We start from the raw sequence: 19,568 nt of genomic DNA on the forward strand, positions 1-19,568 counted from the left end.
TTTTTTTGAGACAGAGTCTTGCTCTGTCGTCCAGGCTGGAGTGCAGTGGTGTGATCTCGGCTCACTGCAACCTCCACCTCCCAGATTCAAGAGATTCTCCTGCCTCAGCCTCCCAAATAGCTGGGATTACAGGTGCCCACCACCACGCCTGGCTAATTTTATATTTTTAGTAGAGACAGGGTTTCGCCATGTAGGCCAGGCTGGTCTGGAACTCATGACCTCAAGTGAGCCACCTGCCTCAGCCTCCTGAAGTGCTGGGATTACAGGTATAAGCCCCTGCGCCCGGCCTTGAGAACATCATAGTATTGTTATGAAAATAGATTTGACCTCACAGACTCCCCTGTTCCTCTGTCCAGGCTCTGGAGGCCCCCATGCGGGTCAGGGGGACTGTGGGAGGCAGGACCAGAGCCACCTCAAGGAGAATGGGGCCTTAATAATTGTTTGCGCTCTTTCAGACAAGGACACTTTGAAGGGAGTTGATGCAAGCAACGCGCTCGTTCTACCGGGGAAGAAGAAAAGGAAGACCAAAGCCCCTCCGCTGTCGAAGAAGGAGAAGAAGCCTCTGACCAAGAAGGAAAGGAAAGTGCTGCAGAAAATCTTAGAACAGAAGGAGAAAAAGAGCCAGGTACGCCCCACTCAGACAGGGTCTGCACGTGGCTACCCAGAAGAGAGATGGGGGGTCTCTCTCCTCCTGAGGGGGTGTCTGTGGCGCAACTGATAGAACTTTCTGGAATGAGGAAAATTCCAGTGCATGGTCCGGTACAGTAGCCACTAACCACATATTGCTGTTGAGCACTTGAAATGCAGCTACTATGGCAGAGGAACTGAACTGGACTATTCTGGAGAATGTCCAACTGTTTTCCTTAATTGTTTTTTCTTCTTTTTTTAAAAATTTACATTTAATTTTTTTCCTTTTTTGTTTTGTTCCCCCACCCCCCACACCTTTTCTGGCTCTACCAAACCTTAAATTTTTATTTTATTTTATTTTATTTTATTTTATTTTATTTTGAGATGGAGTCTTGGTCTGTTGCCCAGGCTGGAGTGCAGTGGTGCGATCTTGGCTCACTGCAAGCTCCGCCTCCTGGGTTCAAGCGATTCTCCTGTCTCAGCCTCCTGTGTAGCTGAGATTACAGGCGCATGCCACCATATCAGGCTTTTTTTTTTTTTGTATTTTTAGTAGACACATGGTTTCAGCTTATTAGCCAGGATGGTCTGGATCTCCTGACCTCGTGATCCGCCGCCTTGGCCTCCCAAAGTGTTGGGATTACAGGCATGAGCCACCGCTCCCGGCCAACCTTAAATTTTTCATAGAGGAAAAAAGTTTGTCATGGGAAATTCAAACATATGCAAGAGTAAAGAGAACAGTATGATGAACTCCCATGTGCCCATCGCCAGCTCCAACATTGATCAGCCCCTGGTCAGTCTTGGATTATCTCCACTGCTGGTCACTTTCCCACCCCTGGGTCATTTTGAAGCAAATCCCACGTACAATGAATCTGTGCTAGTTTCCTGGGGATGTCATACAAATGACCACAAACTGAGGGGCTTAGGACAGTATAAATTTGTTCCTTCCCAGCTCGGGAGGCCAAAAGTCCGAGATTAAGGCATCGTCAGGGCTGTGCTCCTCACTGGGCTCAGGGGAGGGTAGTTCCTGGCCTCTTCCCGCTCCTGGCAGCTCCAGGCATTCCCTTGGCTTGTGGCTGCGTCACTCCAATCTCTGCCTCCGTGTTCCCTCAGCCTTTCCTCCGTGTGTCTCTTCGAAGGGTGCTTCTCATTGGATTTAGGTCGCACTCAGATACTCAGGATCATCTCGTCTCGAGATCCTTCACGTAGTTAACGTAATTACATCTACAAAACCTTTTTTCCAAATAGGGTCATGTTCGCAAGTTCCAGGATACAAACGCATCTTTGAGGGAGGCTGCCATTTAACCCAGTATACATAGCATTTTATCCATAAATATTTCAATTTGTATCTCTATAAGTAGAGACTTTTAAAAATGACCAGAATACCATTAGCACTTCTAATCTTTTTTTTTTTTTTCTGAGATGGAGTCTCTCTCTCTGTCATCCAGGCTGGAGTATAGTGGCACAATCTCGGCTCACTGCAAGCTCCGCCTCCCGGGTTCACGCCATTCTCCTGCCTCAGCCTCCCGAGTAGCTGGGACTACAGGCGCCCGCCACCACACCCAGCTAATTTTTTGTATTTTTAGCAGAGACATGGTTTCACCGTGTTAGCCAGGATGGTCTCGATCTCCTGACCTCGTGATCCACCCTCCTTGGCCTCCCAAAGTGCTGGAATTACAGGCGTGAGCCACCGTGCCCGGCCAACCTAATTTTTTATTTTAATATCAAACATCTAGCAAATGGTTAAATTTCCTGTTGTTTCATGGATACTCCTCACCCATCTCTTGTTTTTTTTCCCATTGTAGTTTATTTGTTGTTTGTCTTACGGAATTTCCTACCTTCTGGATTTTAAATATTTTATTTTATTTTATTATTATTTTTTAAGACAGAGTTTCACTCTTGTTGCCCAGGCTGCAGTGCAATGGCGCGATCTCGGCTCACCGCGACCTCCGCCTCCCAGGTTCAAGGGATTCTCCTACCTCAGCCTCCCGAGTAGCTGGGATTACAGACAAGCACCACCATACCCAGCTAATTTTGTACTTTTAGTAGAGACGGGGTTTATCCACGTTGGTCAGGCTGGTCTTAAACTCCCAACCTCAAGTGATCCACCTGCCTCAGCCTCCCAGAGTGCTGGAATTATAGGTGTAAGCCACTACACCCAGCCTTAAAATTTTATTTTAAACATGCTCCTCTGCCGTCTGAGTTTTTTGTACGTTAGTATTTGGATCTGTAGCAGTGACTCTCATCTGGGACAGTTTAGCGCCCCCCACCAGCCCCGGGGACATTTGGCATTGTCTTGAGACATTTTGGGCTGTGACAACTTGGGAGTGCTGCTGGCATCTGGCAGGTGGAGCCATGGGGTGCTGTTAACAGCCTACAATGCACAGAAAAACAAAAACTTATTTGGCCTAACTGTCAATAGTGCTGAGATTGAGGAACCCTGACCTGGAGGCTTCATGAGAATCAAGTTTGACTTTTGGTGAGGCCACTGCACGCGGGAGCTGTGTCTTTGTATCAGGAGGCTTGAGGGTCTCTCTCCGGCAGCCGTGAATGGGCAGTCCCCGGAGCCTTAGTAGGGGGAAGACTCACTCACCTGTGAGCGTGTTCTTTTTTTTTTTTGGAGACAAGGTCTTGCTCTGTCACCCAGGCTGGAGTGCAGTGGTATGATCTTAGCTCACTGCAACCTCTGCCTCCCAGGTTCAAGCGATTGTCCTGCCTCAGCCTCCCGGTTACCTAGTACCACAAGCATGCGCCATCATGCCTGGCTAATTTTTGTAGTTTTTTTTTTTCTTTTTTGAGACAGAAGTCTCGCGTCTGTGCGCCCGAGGCTGGAGTTGCCAGGTGGCGGATAATCGCTCCACTGCTAAGCTCCGCTGCCTCCCGGAGTTTATCGCCATTCTCACTGCGTCATGCTCCGGAGTAGGCTGGGACTCAGCAGCCCTCCCGGACCGACATGGCTCGGCCCGGCTAGATTTTTGTATTTTTTAATAGAGAACGACAGTGTTCACCGTGTTAGCCCAGGATGGTCTCGTTCCTGACCTCGTGATCCGCCCCGTCGCTCGGCGCTCCCAAAGTGCTGGGATTACAAGGCCCTTTGAGCCACCTGCCCCCGGCGCCTAATTTTTGTATTTTAGTAGAAGTCATGTTTCACCCATGTTGGTCAGGTGGTCTTGAACCTGCCTGACCCTCAGGGTGATCTGCCTGCCTCGGCCTCCTAAAGTGCTGAGTTTGCAGGCATGAGCCACTGTGCCTGGTCGGCATGTCCTTTTTAAGTCCTATTTAGGATGCTTTCCCACTGTGCTATGCCTTGCTCTGTGTGTGTGTGGTGTGTGTGTGTGTAATACACACATAGAAGTGTGTATAAAACCTATATATACAATTACAAGAACAATAAAGGAAAAACTCATGAAACCCTCACCCAACTGAAAGAAGCCAACTGGGTACATCCCCTGCACACAGCATTGCTCAGGGTAGCTCAGGGACCAGTTCACATCAGACACACAAAGCCGCCTCCTTCCTCAGAGCTGCTAGGGAGCATTGCTGTATCTGACCGAGCTGTGCTTTATTCGTCTCCTGTTGATGGGCATCTGGTGGGCCATAATCTTCTACTGTGATACCCTGCTGCAAAGAACCTCATTTATACAACCCCAGATTCTGTAAAAGGGGTTAAAAAAGCCATGCCAAGCTTGCTGTGTCTGTTGATGGAAGAACACCATGCAGCAGTAGAATTACAATTTGACCTCTGATTTTGAAGACTCCAGTTGTTAATGATGCTGAAATTTTATTAGAGTCTCACCTCCCTTCTTAGGAGAGGGTCATGATGGCAAATACATAACCTACTCGTTTCCTTTCCCAGAGAGCAGAGATGCTACAGAAGCTGAGTGAAGTCCAGGCTTCGGAAGCCGAGATGAGACTCTTTTATACCACCTCCAAGCTGGGCACTGGGGACCGCATGTACCACACCAAACAGTGAGTTGGCCAGTCCTTTCCTAACCCTGCCCTCCCTCCAGGGCCCCCTAGGGAGGGTGCACAGGTGATGGGGTCCTCTGGGGGTGGAGCATTTGAGAAAATACCTTTATAGTGGCCTGAGTGGCTGATAATTGATTGTCATCCTAAATGCCTCTAGTGGGTAAAGGCCATAGATGCTGCTAAACCTTCTGCGACACACAGGACAGCAAAGTTTCTTGTTCCAGTGATGTCGGTGTTTTCCTGCAGTGTAGAGTTCCATGTTACAGCTCCTCCAGCTTTTGTACAGCTGATTAAGCCAGAAATTGCCATTAGGTGGTCGAGGGCTGGATTTGGCCCATCAGTGAGTTTTGTTCGGTTTGTATTGTGTGGTTTTTGTTTTTGTTTTTTGTTTTTTGTTTTTTTGAGACAGAGTTTCGCTCTTGTTGCCCAGGCTGGAGAGCAATGGCACGATCTCAGCTCACCGCAACCTCCGCCTCCCAGGTTCAAGCGATTCTTCTGCCTCAGCCTCCCGAATAGCTGGGATTACAGGCATGTGCCACCACACCCGGCTAATTTTGTATTTTTAGTAGAGACGGGGTTTCTCCATGTTGGCCAGGCTGGTCTCAAACTCCCAACCTCGGGTGATCTGCCCGCCTTGGCCTCCCAAAGTGCTGGAATTACAGGCGTGAGCCACCGTGCTGGCCGGTTTGTGTCGTGTTTTAAGGCATGAGTGCTGTTTGCCAATATGTTAGCTTCCCGGTGCTGCCATAACAAATTACTGCAAACAACGGTGGCTTAGAACAACCAAGCCGGAAGGGCGCCGTGGCTCACACCTATAATCCTAGCACTTTGGGAGGCCAAGGCAGGCGGATCACCTGAGGTCAGGAGTTTGAGACCAGCATGGCCAACATGGTGAAACCCCGTCACCACTAAAAATACAAAAATTAGCTGGTCATGGTGGCTCATACCTGTGGTCCCAGCTACTCTGGCAGCTGAGGTGGGAGGATCACCTGAGCCTGGGAGGTGGAAGCGACAGCGAGCCGTGATTGCACCACTGCACTCTGTCCCGGGTGACAAGGCGAATTCATGTTCCCACCTGGTCTTGACTACTTGGACGATCCGGCCACACCAGCAGTGTCCCCACCAAGCTGCTGACCCTTAAATGGCCCGTGTGCCCCTCCCACCGAGTCCCACCAGGCTCTGCGGTCTCACTCAGCCTGTGCTGCTCGTTTACATGAGGCCTGGCCTGTGCCTGTGAGCACTGTTCAGTTAGTGACTGTTTATCGAGTGCAGACTGTCCCAGGCTCTCTGCTAGGCTCTGGGGATAGAGCAGTGCACAGAAATAAAGTCCTTTCTCTTAGGGAGCTTCCTAGTGTCATGGGGGGAGGTGTAATCGTGGGAAGTCATCAGGTGAGTGCATCTGTGTCCCATGCTGGGAAGCACTGAACAGAAAATGAAGCAGGGAAGAGCGAGGTGGAGGGAGAAGGGAGAGCTGTGGGGTCTATGTGTGGTCAGGGAGTCTCCCTGACATCTGGCGCTTAAGCAGAGGCTTAAGTGGAGTGAGAGGAGCTATCTGTGGGAAGGGCATTTCAGGGAGTGGAACAGCAGGTGCAAAGGCCCTGAGGCAGAGAGGTGTGTGGCCCTGGAGTCCTGACCTCTGGGGATTGAGGTGGGGCCTCTGTGTCTGAAATCTCTGCTGTCTCAACAGGAAGCCTGACGAGGTGGTAGCCCCGGGCCAGGAGAAGATCAGCAGCCTCAGTGGTGCCCACCGGAAGCGTCGCCGCCAGCCCTCAGCTGAGGAGGAGGAGAAGGAAGAGGAGTCGGAGGAGTCGGAGCTGGAGGGGGAGTCAGAGCTGGATGAGGACCCGGCTGTTGAGCTGGCTGAGGCTGGTGCGGGGACCACCGTGGCACCTCTGCCGCCAACTCCAGCACCCAGCAGTCAGCCTGCGCCAGCTGGGATCCCTGTTCCTCCTCCAGCTGCAGTACCCCCACCCAGGGCCCTGGCCAAGCCTGCTGTCTTCATCCCTGTGAACCGCTCCCCGGAAATGCAGGTTTGCTACCCTGTGCAGAGGTTTGATCTCAGCTGACTACAACCTCCGCCTCCGAGGTTCAAGTGATCCTCCTGCCTCACCCTCCCAAGGAGCCTGGGACTATGGGCACGCGCTACTGTGCTTGGCTAACTTTGTATTTTTTTGTAGAGACAGGGTTTTGCCATGTTGCACAGGCTGGTCTTGAACTCCCATGCTCAGGCAGTCTGCCCACTTTGGCCTCCTAACGGGCTAGGATTACAGGCATGAGCACCACGCCCGACCTTCACCACTGTTTTAAACGTTCTTGTCCCTCTCCTATGAGCGCATGTGCAGAAGTTTCTCTTGAGCAGTATTTGCAGATGACGTCATAGCCATCTTTGGGTCATGAATTGAGTAGCTTTTAATCTTTTCTTTTCTTTTCTTTTTTTTTTTTGAGACAGTGTCTTGTTCTGTCTGCCAGGCTGGAGTGCAGTGATGTGATCATAGTTCACTGCAGCCTCTACCTCGTGGGCTCAAGCAGTCCTCCCACCTCAGCCTCCTGAGTAGCTAGCACTACAGATATGTGCCATCATGCCTGGCTAACTTTTTTATTTTTATTTTTTTGTAGAGACAGAGTCTGGCTATGTTGCCCAGTCTGGTCTTGAATTTCTGGCCTCAAGCGATCCTCTGCCTTGGCCTCTCAAGTCGCTGGGATTACAGGTGTGAGCCATCATGCCTGGCTTCATATTTAAAAAAAAAAAAAACAAATGGAGGCCAGGCGCAATGGCCCACACCTGTAATCCCAGTACTTTGAGGCCGAGGCAGGTGGATCACCTAAGGTCAGGAGTTTGACACCAGCCTGGCCAACGTGGTGAAACCCTGTCTACTAAAAATACAAAAATTAGCCCGGCATGGTGGTGGATGCCTGTAATCCCAGCTACTCGGGAGGCTGAGGCAGGAGAATCACTTGAACCCAGGAGGTGGAGGTTGCAGTGAGCCAAGATCACACTATTGCACTCTACCCTGGGCAACAAGAGTGAAACTCCATCTCAAAAAGTAAATAAATACAACAAGTGGAATAGAATAGAATAGAAATAGAATAAAATTAAGAATATGAGCTTGTTGGCCAGGCATGGTGGCTCACACCTGTAATCCCAGCACTTTGGAAGGTGGAAGCGGGCAGATCACCTGAGGTCAGGAGTTCAAGACCAGCCTGGCCAACATGGTGAAACCCCATCTCTACTAAAACTACAAAAATTAGCCGGGCATGGTGGCATGTGCCTGTAATCCCAACTACTCAGGAGGCTGAGGCAGGAGAATCACTTGAACCTGGGAGGCAGAGGTTGCAGTGAGCTGAGATCGCGCCACTGCATACGCATTAGGGTGAGCCATGTTTCACAGAACTGTTCCTTCCATATACGATACACATATGTGTCTGTTTGCATACTGAGTCATGATATAAAATGTATTTCTTTTCATGAGTCATAGGAAAAAATGTAGCAAGCACCTGATCTGGAATATGTGCCTAGGAGAGGAACTGCAGGGCCACACATCCTTGACTTTGAGAAAATTTGCACCAGATTGTTTATCAAAGTGACCGTGCCATTAATTGAGACTCCCGCCAGCGACAGCTGAGGGTTCCCATATCTCTGAGAGACTGCTCTGCCCCAACCAAGCTGTGTCTGGTTCACACCATTCTCCTGCCTCAGCCTCCCGAGTAGCTGGGATTACAGGCACCCACCACCATGCCCGGCAATTTTATATTTTTAGTAGAAACGGGGTTTCACCACGTTAGCCAGGATGGTTTCTATCTCCTGACCTCGTGATCTGCCCGCTTCAGCCTCCCAAAGTGCTGGGATTACAGGTGTGAGCCACCGCGCCCGGCCAGGAGACAGGGTTTCACCACGTTGGTCAGGCCAGTCTCGAAGGATATGATGATGTCAGGCCTGGTATCCCGAAGGATGCGGTCCCTGTCTCTGTCTCTGCTGGACCATGGCTCCTGGTCCCCTCCCCAGCTGTCAAGGCCTCCTTCCCCAGCAAGCACATCTGTTCAGCACCCACGTGTCAGCTGCCACCTTCCTGGAGGTCACATCAGTGTCTGTAGTCTTGCTGCTGCCTAAGTGCTGACTTGCTCTCCTTCCAGGAAGAACGGCTGAAGCTCCCAATTCTCTCTGAAGAACAAGTGATCATGGAGGCTGTGGCCGAGCACCCCATTGTCATCGTGTGTGGTGAGACTGGCAGCGGGAAGACCACACAGGTGCCTCAGTTTCTCTATGAAGCAGGCTACAGCAGGTAGGGGTTGGACACAGCGTTCTCTCTAGGTCCCTCAGTGACACTGAAGATGCCCCGAAAGGTTGATAAGAGCCTGGGCTCCCTGGGATCTGATCCTGGATCTGCCCTGTGCATGCTGTGTGATTTCAGACAAGCTACTTAACCTCTCTGGGCCCCAGCTGTGAGATGGGAATAATGGCACCTACTTCACAAGGTTGTCATGTGGATTAAGTGAGTGAACTTGCGTAGCACACTTCATCCCTGGCACATAGAGCTATGTGCTTACTATTTTCTTTTTTCCTTTTTTTTTTTGAGACAGTGTCTCACTGTGTCACCCAGGCTGGAGTACAGTGGCACGATCTCAGCTCACTGCAAGCTCCGCCTTCTGGGTTCACACCATTCTCCTGCCTCAGCCTCCCGAGTAGCTGTGATTACAGGTGCCCACCACCACGCCCGGCTAATTTTTTTGTATTTTTAGTAGAGATGGGGTTTCACCACGTTAGCCAGGATGGTCTCGATCTCCTGACCTCGTGATCCGCCCACGTCAGCCTCCCAAAGTGCTGGAATTACAGGCATGAACCACTGTGCCCGACCAAGAGACGGGGTTTCACCATGTTGGTCAGGCTGGTCTCGAACTCTTGACCTCAGGTGATCCACCCACCTTGGCCTCCGAAAGTGCTGAGATTACAGGCGTGAGCCACCGCGCCCGGCCTGTGCTTACTGTTTTCACTGTGTAGCCTCCTGTGGGCACTTTTGACCCATGTATGTTGGGGTCCCCAAGATCATGTGCACGTTCGATAATTGGGGACTTCTGGGACTCAGCTTGTTATCCTGTGCATGGCTATAGTATGTTACAGCAAAGGACGCGATTGGCAGAGGGCAGTGGCACCTGTGGTATTCGGGGGAAGCCCAGCTCCAGCTTCCAGAGTCCCCTCCCGGCGGACTCACACGGGATGCACTGAATTCTCCAGTAGCCACCTGTGGCCACACAGGAACTACCCTCCACCAGGGAGGCTTGTTAGAGATTCAAGGTTCACGGCTATTATTGGCCAGGCAGCCTAAGCCCGCCCTGCCTGGCAGGAACAAAATCCTAGATGCCTGGAAGGAAAGCAGGTGTCCGGCATAAACCACCCTGTTTGCACAAACAGCCTGGGCACGGTGGGCCCGCACTTACAGGGAATGGAGGGAGCTCTCCTGTTGTCCAGGTTCAGGCACCCAGCGAGGGCCAGCCCTGTCAGCAGCCTTTCAAGGGAGAGCAGCCCCAGGCCTGTGGCATTAACATTCCCACAGAGCTGGGACCAGCCACCCATCGGCTTGGCGGGTTCCTGTGTCTGGAGGAGCTTGTGCTTGACTGGGGCAAACAGAACTCCCAGCCTGGTTCCCCCAGGCCCCGTTCCTTCTAGCGGCTGCCTGGTGTCCGCTGCACCGTGAATGCTGAACCGTTTTCTGTGTGTTGTTGGCATATGGGCTGTTCCCTTTGCTGTTAAAAGTAGTGCAACCTGGCCTTGTTTCCCATGGCCCCTGGGCGAGCGCCAGGTCAGTGTGGCGAATCTTGCTGTGGAACTGCATGAGGCTTTGGGATGAGCAGGTGGGGCCACGCACTGTTGATGGCCATGTTCTTCCTCCCCCAGTGAAGACAGCATCATCGGTGTCACAGAGCCCCGCCGAGTGGCCGCCGTGGCCATGTCCCAGCGAGTGGCCAAGGAGATGAATCTGTCCCAGCGGTGAGGGCTCTACTTCCTGGGGGGAGCTATGGGGTGGTCCAGACCTCCAGGGAAGCCCAGGAGGAGGTGAGCGGCGTCTGTGCTGAGGGTGCTGGGTGGAGTGTCACCTCTGCATGTAGCACTGGGAATCATTGTGGGAGACAGCTTTCCAGGACCTGCCTTCAAGCTAAGCAGGCAGCCTCCTGTGGGCACTTTTGACCCATGTATGTTGGGGTCCCCAAGATCATGTGCACGTTCGATAATTGGGGACTTCTGGGACTCAGCTTGTTATCCTGTGCATGGCTATAGTATGTTACAGCAAAGGACGCGATTGGCAGGCAGACCTAAGCAGGCAGCCTTCAAGCAGGCCCTTGGCTTACATCCTGCACAGTGTGCAGAGGGGACAGAGTGGCCCATCCAGGGGCTCGAGAACAGAGCAGGGGGCCAGATGCAGGCAGTCACGGAGCTAGTACCTAGCATTGCCGGGTTAATGTAAAACTCAAGGTTCTAAAGTACAAAATTTTGGCTGAGTACGGTTACTTACACCTGTAATCCCAGCACTTTGGGAGGCCGAGGCGGGCAGATCACCTGAGGTCGGGAGTTTGAGACCAGCCTGACCAACATGGAGAAACCCTGTCTCTACTGAAAATACAAAATGAGCCAGGCATGGTGGCACATGCCTGTAATCCCAGCTACTCGGGAGGTTGAGGCAGGAGAATGACTTGAACCTGGGAGGCAGAGGTTGCCGTGAGCCAAGATTGCATCATTGCACCCCAGCATGGGCGAAAAGAGTGAAATTCTATCTCGAAAAGAAAAAAAAATCCGGCAGTAAGTCTATAGGACTTTCTTTGGAAAGCCACGTTGAACGGGCAGATACAGCACTTGCTTTGCAATGGCTGGGAGCATGTGTTTATAATGCAGATGCCCGTGTCTAACATGTCCAACATGGCCTAAAATCCAGAAGGCACAAAAGGGCACAGAGTGAGAGCCTGCCTCATCTGCCCTCATCAGATGTTACTAGGCAGCATCTAGTATGCCAGGCCTATCCTGGGCTCTCAGGATGTGGTGGTGGGCTGGACAGAGCCACGGCCCCCAGGTCAGCACGCTAGTCGGGGGTGGGCCGGACAGAGCCACCGGCCCCAGGTCAGCACGCCAGTCGGGGGACTTGGTGTCTTTGTCGGTTAGGCTGGGAGGACACTAAGGCAGGGATGGAGTACTGGGGGCACCTTCTCACCCAGTGCCCTGCCTCCTCCCCAGGAGCAGCCACCACTGCCCATCTCCTGCACATCCTCCTGGACAATTCTGTGCATAGTCAGCATGCGTCTAGAAAAAACTGCCTCATCCTCTTTTTAACTTGTTAAATATTATGAAAATGTGAGAACTGGGCATGGTGGCTCATGCCTGTAATCCCAGGACTTTGGGAGGCCTTGGCGGGCAGATCACCAGAGGTTGGGAGTTCGTGGCTAGCCTGACAAACATGAAGAAAACCTGTCTCTACTAAAAATACAAAAAAATTAGCCAGATGTGGTGGCGCACACCAGTAATCCCAGCTATTCGGGAGGCTGAGGCAGAAGAATCGCTTGAACCTGGGAGGCAGAGGTTGCCGTGAGCCGAGATCACGCCATTGCACTCTAGCCTGGGCAACAAGAGTGAGACTCCATCTCAAAAAAAAAATTGGGGGCATATGCATAAGTAAAAAGGATAGTATAATAAGCCCCCAGGTACCCAAGACCTCGTTATAATAATTGTCAACTCCTGCCCTACCCTGTTGGGTCTGTACTCTCCTCCCGGCCCCCTCCCCACCACTGTTTAGAAGCAAATCATAGATACTTTATCCTCAATATTTTGCTGTACAGATCTGAGAGATAAGGACTAATTTTTTTTTTTTTTGAGATGGAGTCTCACTTTGTCACCTAGGCTAGAGTTCAGTGGTGTGATCTTGGCTCACTGCAACCTTTGCCTCCAGGGTTCAAACGATTCTCCTGCCTCAGCCTCGCGAATAGCTGGAATTGCAGGTGCCCAGCTAATTTTTGTGATTAGTAGAGACGGGGTTTCACCATATTGGCCAGGCTGGTCTTGAACTCCTGACCTCAGTTCATCCACCCATCTCGGCCTCCCAAAGTGCTGGGATTACAGGCGTGAGCCATCTTTTGTTTTTTTTTTGAGATGGCTCTGTTGTCCAGGCTGCAGTGCAGTGGTGCCATCTTGGCTCACTGCAGCCTCAACCTCTTGGGCACAAGTAATTCTCCCACCTTAGCCTCCTGAGTAGCTGGGACTACAGGTGCACACCACCACACCAGGCTAATTTTTGAATTAAGACAAGGACTTTTTGTGAAACACACACAGCTACAGTACCCCTATGATAGCTGCCAAGTCTGTATAGTCTCCAGAACACACTCCAGCCCATGTGCAGGTCTCCCCGGCGTCTCCTGGTGTAGTCGCCATCCGAGGAGGGCTCTGGCCAAGGTGTTTGGGGCCTGGCTCCTCAGTTGCCCTCAACAGCTCCTTCCCTTCCCTTCAGAAACCAGGATTCTGGAGGGGGAGAGTGGACTGGGGAGATGTCTGGGTCTTGTTTCGGGTTGCTGGTGGGCCCTGCCCTCAAGCCGCCTGCCTGCTCCATGACCTGCCTTGTAGTGGCCCCGTGGTGACAGCCCCAGCCAGGCGTGGCTCTGCCCTAAACCGAACTCTGCCCACACAGGGTCGTCTCCTACCAGATCCGGTATGAAGGAAACGTGACAGAGGAGACCAGAATCAAGTTCATGACAGATGGTGTGCTGCTCAAAGAAATCCAGAAGGTTGGTTGCAGATCCTGGCTCACAGAGCAAGGCCAGTGGGCATGGGGGCGGGGTGCTAGGCATAGCACTCCCATGGTGCTGCTGTGTGACTTTGGGTGAAGTTACTGAACCTCTCCAAGCTCAGTTTCTTGATGAGGATGTTAGTGCATTCCTCAGAGAATCATTTTGAAGTGGAAGTTGTAGAGTGCATGCTAACAGCTTAGCACAGTGGCCCGTACCTAGAAGGTACTCATGAAATGTGAACTTGTATTTTTATTATAACTGACTCACAGAGTTCACACCTTGCCCAGGGTGTACTGAAAGCCTGTGGTGTGCAGGCTCTGCCCTGTGGTGGGCCCAGACACAGCCCCTTCTTGGGAGCTTCGAGTCCAGTTGCGTTTGGTGAGGGGCAGCACCAGACTCGGAGTGGGGTGCCAGCCTCAGGCTGGGGGACAGGGAGCCGTTGGGCCTTGCGCTTGAGAAGGGGTGCGTCTTCACGGTCCCTGGCCACAGAAGCTGCATCCCAAGTTCTTTCCGTTTGTAAATCGGAACCCGAGCTGCTGCCTCCCATCAGCGCACTTGGGCCTTGGGGAAGGGCCCCACGCTTCCTAGGGAGCCGCCATTTGATCAAGCGGACGGCACGCACGTCTGGAGAGCCTGCAGGGCCCGGGTGGGGGGCTGCTGTGTGGGGAAGAAGCTGTGCTCCGTGCTGGCTGTGACATCCCCTTGGGCAGGGCCAGTCTCTCGGGGATGGCAAAGGTGATTCCAGCCCTCCTGGCTTGGAGGCCACTGGGGTGTCAGTGGATGCAGTTTGGGTCTGGATGGCCCCTGTCTGTGTGGCACCTGCTGTCCAACTGCCCACGGCCCCACCCCCCATCTCATATCCATTTCCCACCTGCCCTCTCGCCCTGCGGGCATCTGAGTTGAGCAGCTCACCTCTGAAGAAGAGCAGCTGCCTTTCCTCTCACACTGTCTCTTCAAGTGGGAGTTCTGAGACGTGAAGCAGCCCTTGGGGCTCAGGCCAGGAGGGCGGGCCTCACCCCTGGACCTCCCCCCAGGACTTCCTGCTGCTGCGGTACAAGGTGGTGATCATCGACGAGGCCCACGAGAGGAGCGTGTACACGGATATCCTCATCGGCCTCCTGTCCCGCATTGTGACTCTCCGGGCCAAGGTAGCGCAGGAGGCGGGTGCTGGGGAGCCCCAAGCCCTGGGCCCCCCCAGCTCTGTCAGAGGCTTGGGCTCCCTTCACTTGTTCCCCGTTGTACCCTGGGCCACTGCCATGAGCAGGTGCCCCAAGGACAAGGTCCTCTTGGGCCTAGGTCTAGGCCCTGTGCCAGGGCCGTGAATCTTGGAACAGCCCCTGTATGATCCCTTCCCCACCGCCCCGGCACCAGCCTCATAAACTGGTGTCCTTCTCCGCACCCAAAGCAAGAGGCTCAGGTGAAATGTTGATGCCTGGCCAGGTGCAATGGGGCCAGGTGATGAGGCCTCTGGGCCTCTGGGATCAGCAGAGCGGATGGGCCTGCCCGGCCAAGGGTCAGACTCCCGGAACTCTGAGAGGGGCTCCCCGGGGCCTCTTTCTCCATCTCCCTGCCCCAACCTGACATGGGCCTGCTGAGTGAAGGGTGCCACCCTGGGGCTGGGCTCCATGCAGTAGGCCTGTCCCACCCTCCTGGCCAGGAGAGAGGCTTGCTCTCCACATGTGCCACGAGCCTGGCCACGTTCAAGGCCCTGATAATCGACAGTGAACAAGATACCATCTTGTTCTAACAGTTCCTGCCCTCCTGGGGCTTCCACTCAGCAAGGGTGGCAGACAGGACGCAGACTCAGAGTATGTGAGCCAGTGACGGACAAAACCGGGGGCAGTGGAGGGAGGATGTGGGGCTAGTGAGGGTTTCACCCGAAAGGTGACCTCTGAGCTTGAGTGGAGGACTGAGTGAGGGAGGGAGCGAGCAGTGTGCGTCGCAGAGCGAGGAGAAGTCTGACTGGAGGAGAGCAGTGCAAAGGTCCTGAGGCGGGCATCTGTCTGGTGCCTTTTTTCTTTTGGTAACAAGCTTTTTTGGGCTGTGATTCACATTTCATATCATTCATCCATTCAAATGTACAATTCAATGGTTTTTAGTCCATTCACAGAGTGTGCAGCTATCACCACAGTTTTACGTTTCATCACTCATCAATCCCAAAAGAAGCCCTAGGCTGGGCGCGGTGGCTCACGCCTGTAATCCCAGCACTTTGGGAGGCTGAGGTGGGTGGATCACTTGAGGTCAGGCGTTTGAGATCAGCCTGGCGAACATGGTGAAACCCTGTCTCTACTAAAAACACAAAAATTAGGCCTGGTGGCGGGCGCCTGTAATCCCAGCTACTCGGGAGGCTGAGGCAGGAGAATCACTTAATCCTAGCAGGTAGAGCTTGCAGTGAGCCGAGATCGCGCCACTGCACTCCAGCCTGGGTGACAGAGCAAGACTTCATCTGAAAAACAGAAACAAAAAGAAACCCTGTGCCTTTTACGGTTTTTTGTGGTGGTGGTTTTTGTTTTGTTTTATTTTTTTGAGGCAGGGTCTCATTGTCACCGAGGCTGGAGCGCAGTGGTGCAATCACAGCTCACTGCAACCCCGACCTTCTGGGCTTAAGGAATCCTTTTGCCCCAGCCTCCCAAGAAGCTGGACCATGGTCACTCTGTGTGTAACCATTTGCAAATGATTTCCCACAGTGGCTGCAGAGTTCCATGGTACTTCCCCACCAGCAGTGTCAGAGCTTCCAGCTTCTCCACATCCTGCCAACACTTGTCATTTTCCATTTTTATTATTCTAGACATCCCTGTGGGTGGAAAGTGATATCTCACTGTGGTCTTGGTTTGTGTCATTAGGGAGTCTAGAGCAGCCAAGCAGCAAGGGTGAGGTGGAGTCAGGAAGGCACGGGGGTAGGGCAGAGAGGAACGGTCACTGTGGGGCAAGAGAGGGGCCTGTGCTGGGTGCCATGCCTCCCACAGAGGTGCTCTGGCCACTCCTTAGCCTCTGGGTTTGGGGTTTCCTAGCAGCAAAGGCAGCAAGGGCTTGAAGCAGAGCTCACCATGAGGCCATCAGGCATTGCTGAGCGGCCTGGGGACCAGGGAGCTCCCTCCCACCCCCACAGACCTCCGAGAATCAGGCAGCTCCTCCCTGAGCCCCCAGAACAGACACCCGGTGAATCTTGGTGTCAGGTGGGAGCTGGGTTGGGTGGGCCCCAGTCTCAGCCCACTTGCCTCATATTCCACCATCAAAGCCTAACTCTGAAAGACACCCTGGAACAAGCCACCGCCCTGGGAGCAGCATGTCCCGCTACTGACTCACTTTCTCCAAGGAGCCTTTGGCATCCAGAAAGGGGCAGAGAGTGGGGGCTGGAAACGGGGGGGCAGCAGGGCACCCTCATGCTGATTTCCCAGGCTTCAGACCCACCTGTAGTCTTGGGGCCGCAGTCACCAAGCCTGTCCTCCCGCAGAGGAACCTGCCACTCAAGCTGCTCATCATGTCGGCCACGCTGCGTGTGGAGGACTTCACCCAGAACCCGCGGCTCTTCGCCAAGCCGCCCCCGGTCATCAAGGTAACACAGGGTCCCAGGTGCTCTGTGAGCTTGGACGGCACAAGGACGCCCTGGTGTTGGGAGCCTCCTGAGAGACCTCACTTGGTCACGTGGGGTATTGACAGCAGCTTGGAGGGGGTGTTGGAAACCTTGATTCAGAGTGATGGGGAAAGGGAAGGCAGCCCTGGGCCGAAGCTCGCCCCCACACCGCGCCTTCCTGGGCGCCCCACAGGTGGAATCCAGGCAGTTCCCAGTGACTGTGCATTTCAACAAGCGGACACCACTGGAAGACTACAGCGGCGAGTGCTTCCGGAAGATTTGCAAGATCCACCGGATGCTGCCCGCAGGTGAGGCCCTGGCCAGGTCAGGGGAAAGGAGCCGCCCTTCCTAAACCCTCGCTGAAGGGACAAGTGTGGGAGGGCCCATCTCTGAGTGGCTCAGAAAAGTCCCTTGTCCCTGCTAGGCCTCGGCTTCCTCACTTACTCCAGAGTGTTCACAACACCTGTCCTGCCTTATTCCACTCAAAATACTATGAGGCTTCAGCAGCTGCCCGATGGTGGAGTTTGCCATCTGTCCCCATCTGATAAGCAGAAAAACCCACAGGGCCCAGGCTGGTGCTGGCAGGTGACCATAGACACTGCAGGGGAACAGGCACATCCCCTCGAGAGTCACGGATACCCTTCACAGTTCTGCCTTGTCCCCATCACACCCGCTCCGTTACTCACCTCGTGTTACTGAAGTGGACGTGACCTTTCTGTGTGAATAGATTGTGATCACTTCTAGCCAGAGACTTTTTTTTGAGACAGAGTTTTACTTTTGTTGCCCAGGCGGGAGTGCAGTGGCAAATCTCGGCACACTGCAACCTCCGCCTCCTGGATTCAAGCGATTCTCCTGCCTCAGCCTCCCAAGTAGTTGGGATTACAGGTGCACACTGCCACGCCCGGCTAATTTTTTGTATTTTAGTAGAGATGGGGTTTCATCATGTTCACCAGGCTGGTCTCGAACTCCTGACCTCAGGTGATCTGCCTGCCTCAGCCTCCCAAAGTGCTGGAATTACAGGCGTGAGCCACCGCGCCCAGCCTAATCAGAGACTCTTGTGTGCCAAATTCGGGCTCAAGGCTGACTTTCTTCATGTTAGGGAGGCAAGGAGCCTGGGGGTGTTTCCCACCAAGCTTGAACTCCTCCTTCAAGGAAGCTGAGGTCACCGCTTCATGATACTCTGTCCTTGCTCTGCTTACAGCCTCTCGGGGCTCCCATCCATTCTCTGGGAGACTGGGGCTGGCAGGAGGCGAGGCGGAAGCTCGGGCAGTGAGCCTTCCTGCAGCCTTGGGTCTCAGGGCAGCCACGGCGCTGTCACAAGTGTGGTGTACAGGTTTTCACTTGAGCATGTGTCTCAGGGCTTTTGGGTCTGTGCCTGGGAGTGGCGCTGCTGGGCTGTGTGGTTGCTGTGTTTGTTGAACTCCCTGGCAACAGCTCTTTCAGTCTGGGGGTGCTGCCTCCTGCTCGTCTATGTCTGTGTACCCCTGTCCTCCCGCATTATCACTTGAGCCCTGCCTCTCAGAGCAGGGCCTGGCAGGTGCCCATTGCTAAGCAAATGTTTGTGAGTGACTGATGGATAACAGAGGGGCCCGTTCTTTCCGCAGGCGGCATCCTGGTGTTCCTGACAGGGCAGGCTGAGGTGCACGTGCTGTGCCGCAGGCTCAGGAAGGCTTTCCCACCCTCCAGAGCCCGGCCACAAGGTAAAGAGGACGCCCCAACCCGCGCTCTGCCCTGAGCAGCTGGGCTTGGCCTCACACTCCCTGGCTGGGGTGCAGCTCCCGCCTCTGAGCTTCCCTCTGGGAGCATCAGCACCTTTGCCGTCCCCCACCTCACCCCCGAATAAATGGCCATGCCTTGAACAACAAAGAGCAGTGTGCTAGCGACCATGCGGGCCACACACGCCTTTCTCTCCAACCTGCCCTTTCCAGAAAAGGATGATGATCAGAAAGACTCAGCGGAGGAAATGCGGAAGTTTAAGAAGTCGCGGGCCAGGGCCAAGAAGGCGCGGACCGAGGTATGTGGGGGGCTGGCAGGGACTCCTGGAGAGTAAGGCTGCGTTGTCCAGGATAGCAGCCACCAGCCCCATGTGGCTGCTTAGGTTTAAGTGTAAGTGGAATAAAATGAAATTAAAAATCCAGTTCCCGGTCAGGCACAGTGGCTCGTGCCTGTAATTCCAGCACTTTGGGAGGCCAAGGTGGGAGGATCGTTTAAGGCCTAGAGTTTGAGACCAGCCTGGGCAACATGGTGAGACCCTGTCTCTACAAAAAAATTTTTAAAATTAATCCAGTGTGGTGGCACATGCCTGTGGGCCCAGCTGCTCAGAGGCTGAGGCAGGAGAACCATCTGAGCCCAGGAGGTCAAGGCTGCAGTGAGCCGTGATGGCCCCACTGCACTCCAGCCTGGGCAACAGAGTGAGACTCTGTCTCTGAAAAGGAAAAGAAGGCCAGGCATGGTGGCTATGCCTGTAATCCCAGCACTTTGGGAGATTTCAGATCACCCGAGGTCAGGAGTTCAAGTCCAGCTCGACCAACATGGCAAAACCCCATCTCTACTAAAAATACAAAATTAGCCAGGCATGGTGGTATGCGCCTGTACTCCCAGCTACACTGGGATGGCTGGGCTGGGAGGTGCTTTCCTCTAG

The 19,568-nt window shown here is 53.5% G+C and overlaps 1 protein-coding gene across 2 annotated transcripts in view; it reads left to right on the forward strand.

The window, feature by feature from the left end:
- The window catches only part of DHX37 (DEAH-box helicase 37), a 47,318-nt gene that overhangs the window by 7,624 nt on the left and 20,126 nt on the right, over window positions 1–19,568 (forward strand). For both annotated transcript variants that reach the window (XM_017889607.1, XM_017889616.1), the window contains exons 2-12: window positions 456–625; window positions 4,481–4,593; window positions 6,281–6,623; window positions 8,725–8,873; window positions 10,484–10,576; window positions 13,254–13,350; window positions 14,388–14,501; window positions 16,808–16,909; window positions 17,121–17,235; window positions 18,532–18,627; window positions 18,856–18,941. In XM_017889607.1, coding sequence (XP_017745096.1) covers window positions 456–625; window positions 4,481–4,593; window positions 6,281–6,623; window positions 8,725–8,873; window positions 10,484–10,576; window positions 13,254–13,350; window positions 14,388–14,501; window positions 16,808–16,909; window positions 17,121–17,235; window positions 18,532–18,627; window positions 18,856–18,941 — 1,478 coding nt within the window. The remainder of the gene's footprint in view (window positions 1–455; window positions 626–4,480; window positions 4,594–6,280; window positions 6,624–8,724; window positions 8,874–10,483; window positions 10,577–13,253; window positions 13,351–14,387; window positions 14,502–16,807; window positions 16,910–17,120; window positions 17,236–18,531; window positions 18,628–18,855; window positions 18,942–19,568) is intronic.

The sequence above is a fragment of the Rhinopithecus bieti genome, unplaced genomic scaffold (genome assembly GCF_001698545.2).
Source record: "Rhinopithecus bieti isolate Rb0 unplaced genomic scaffold, ASM169854v2 scaffold_574, whole genome shotgun sequence".
Taxonomy (NCBI): Eukaryota; Metazoa; Chordata; class Mammalia; order Primates; family Cercopithecidae; genus Rhinopithecus; species Rhinopithecus bieti.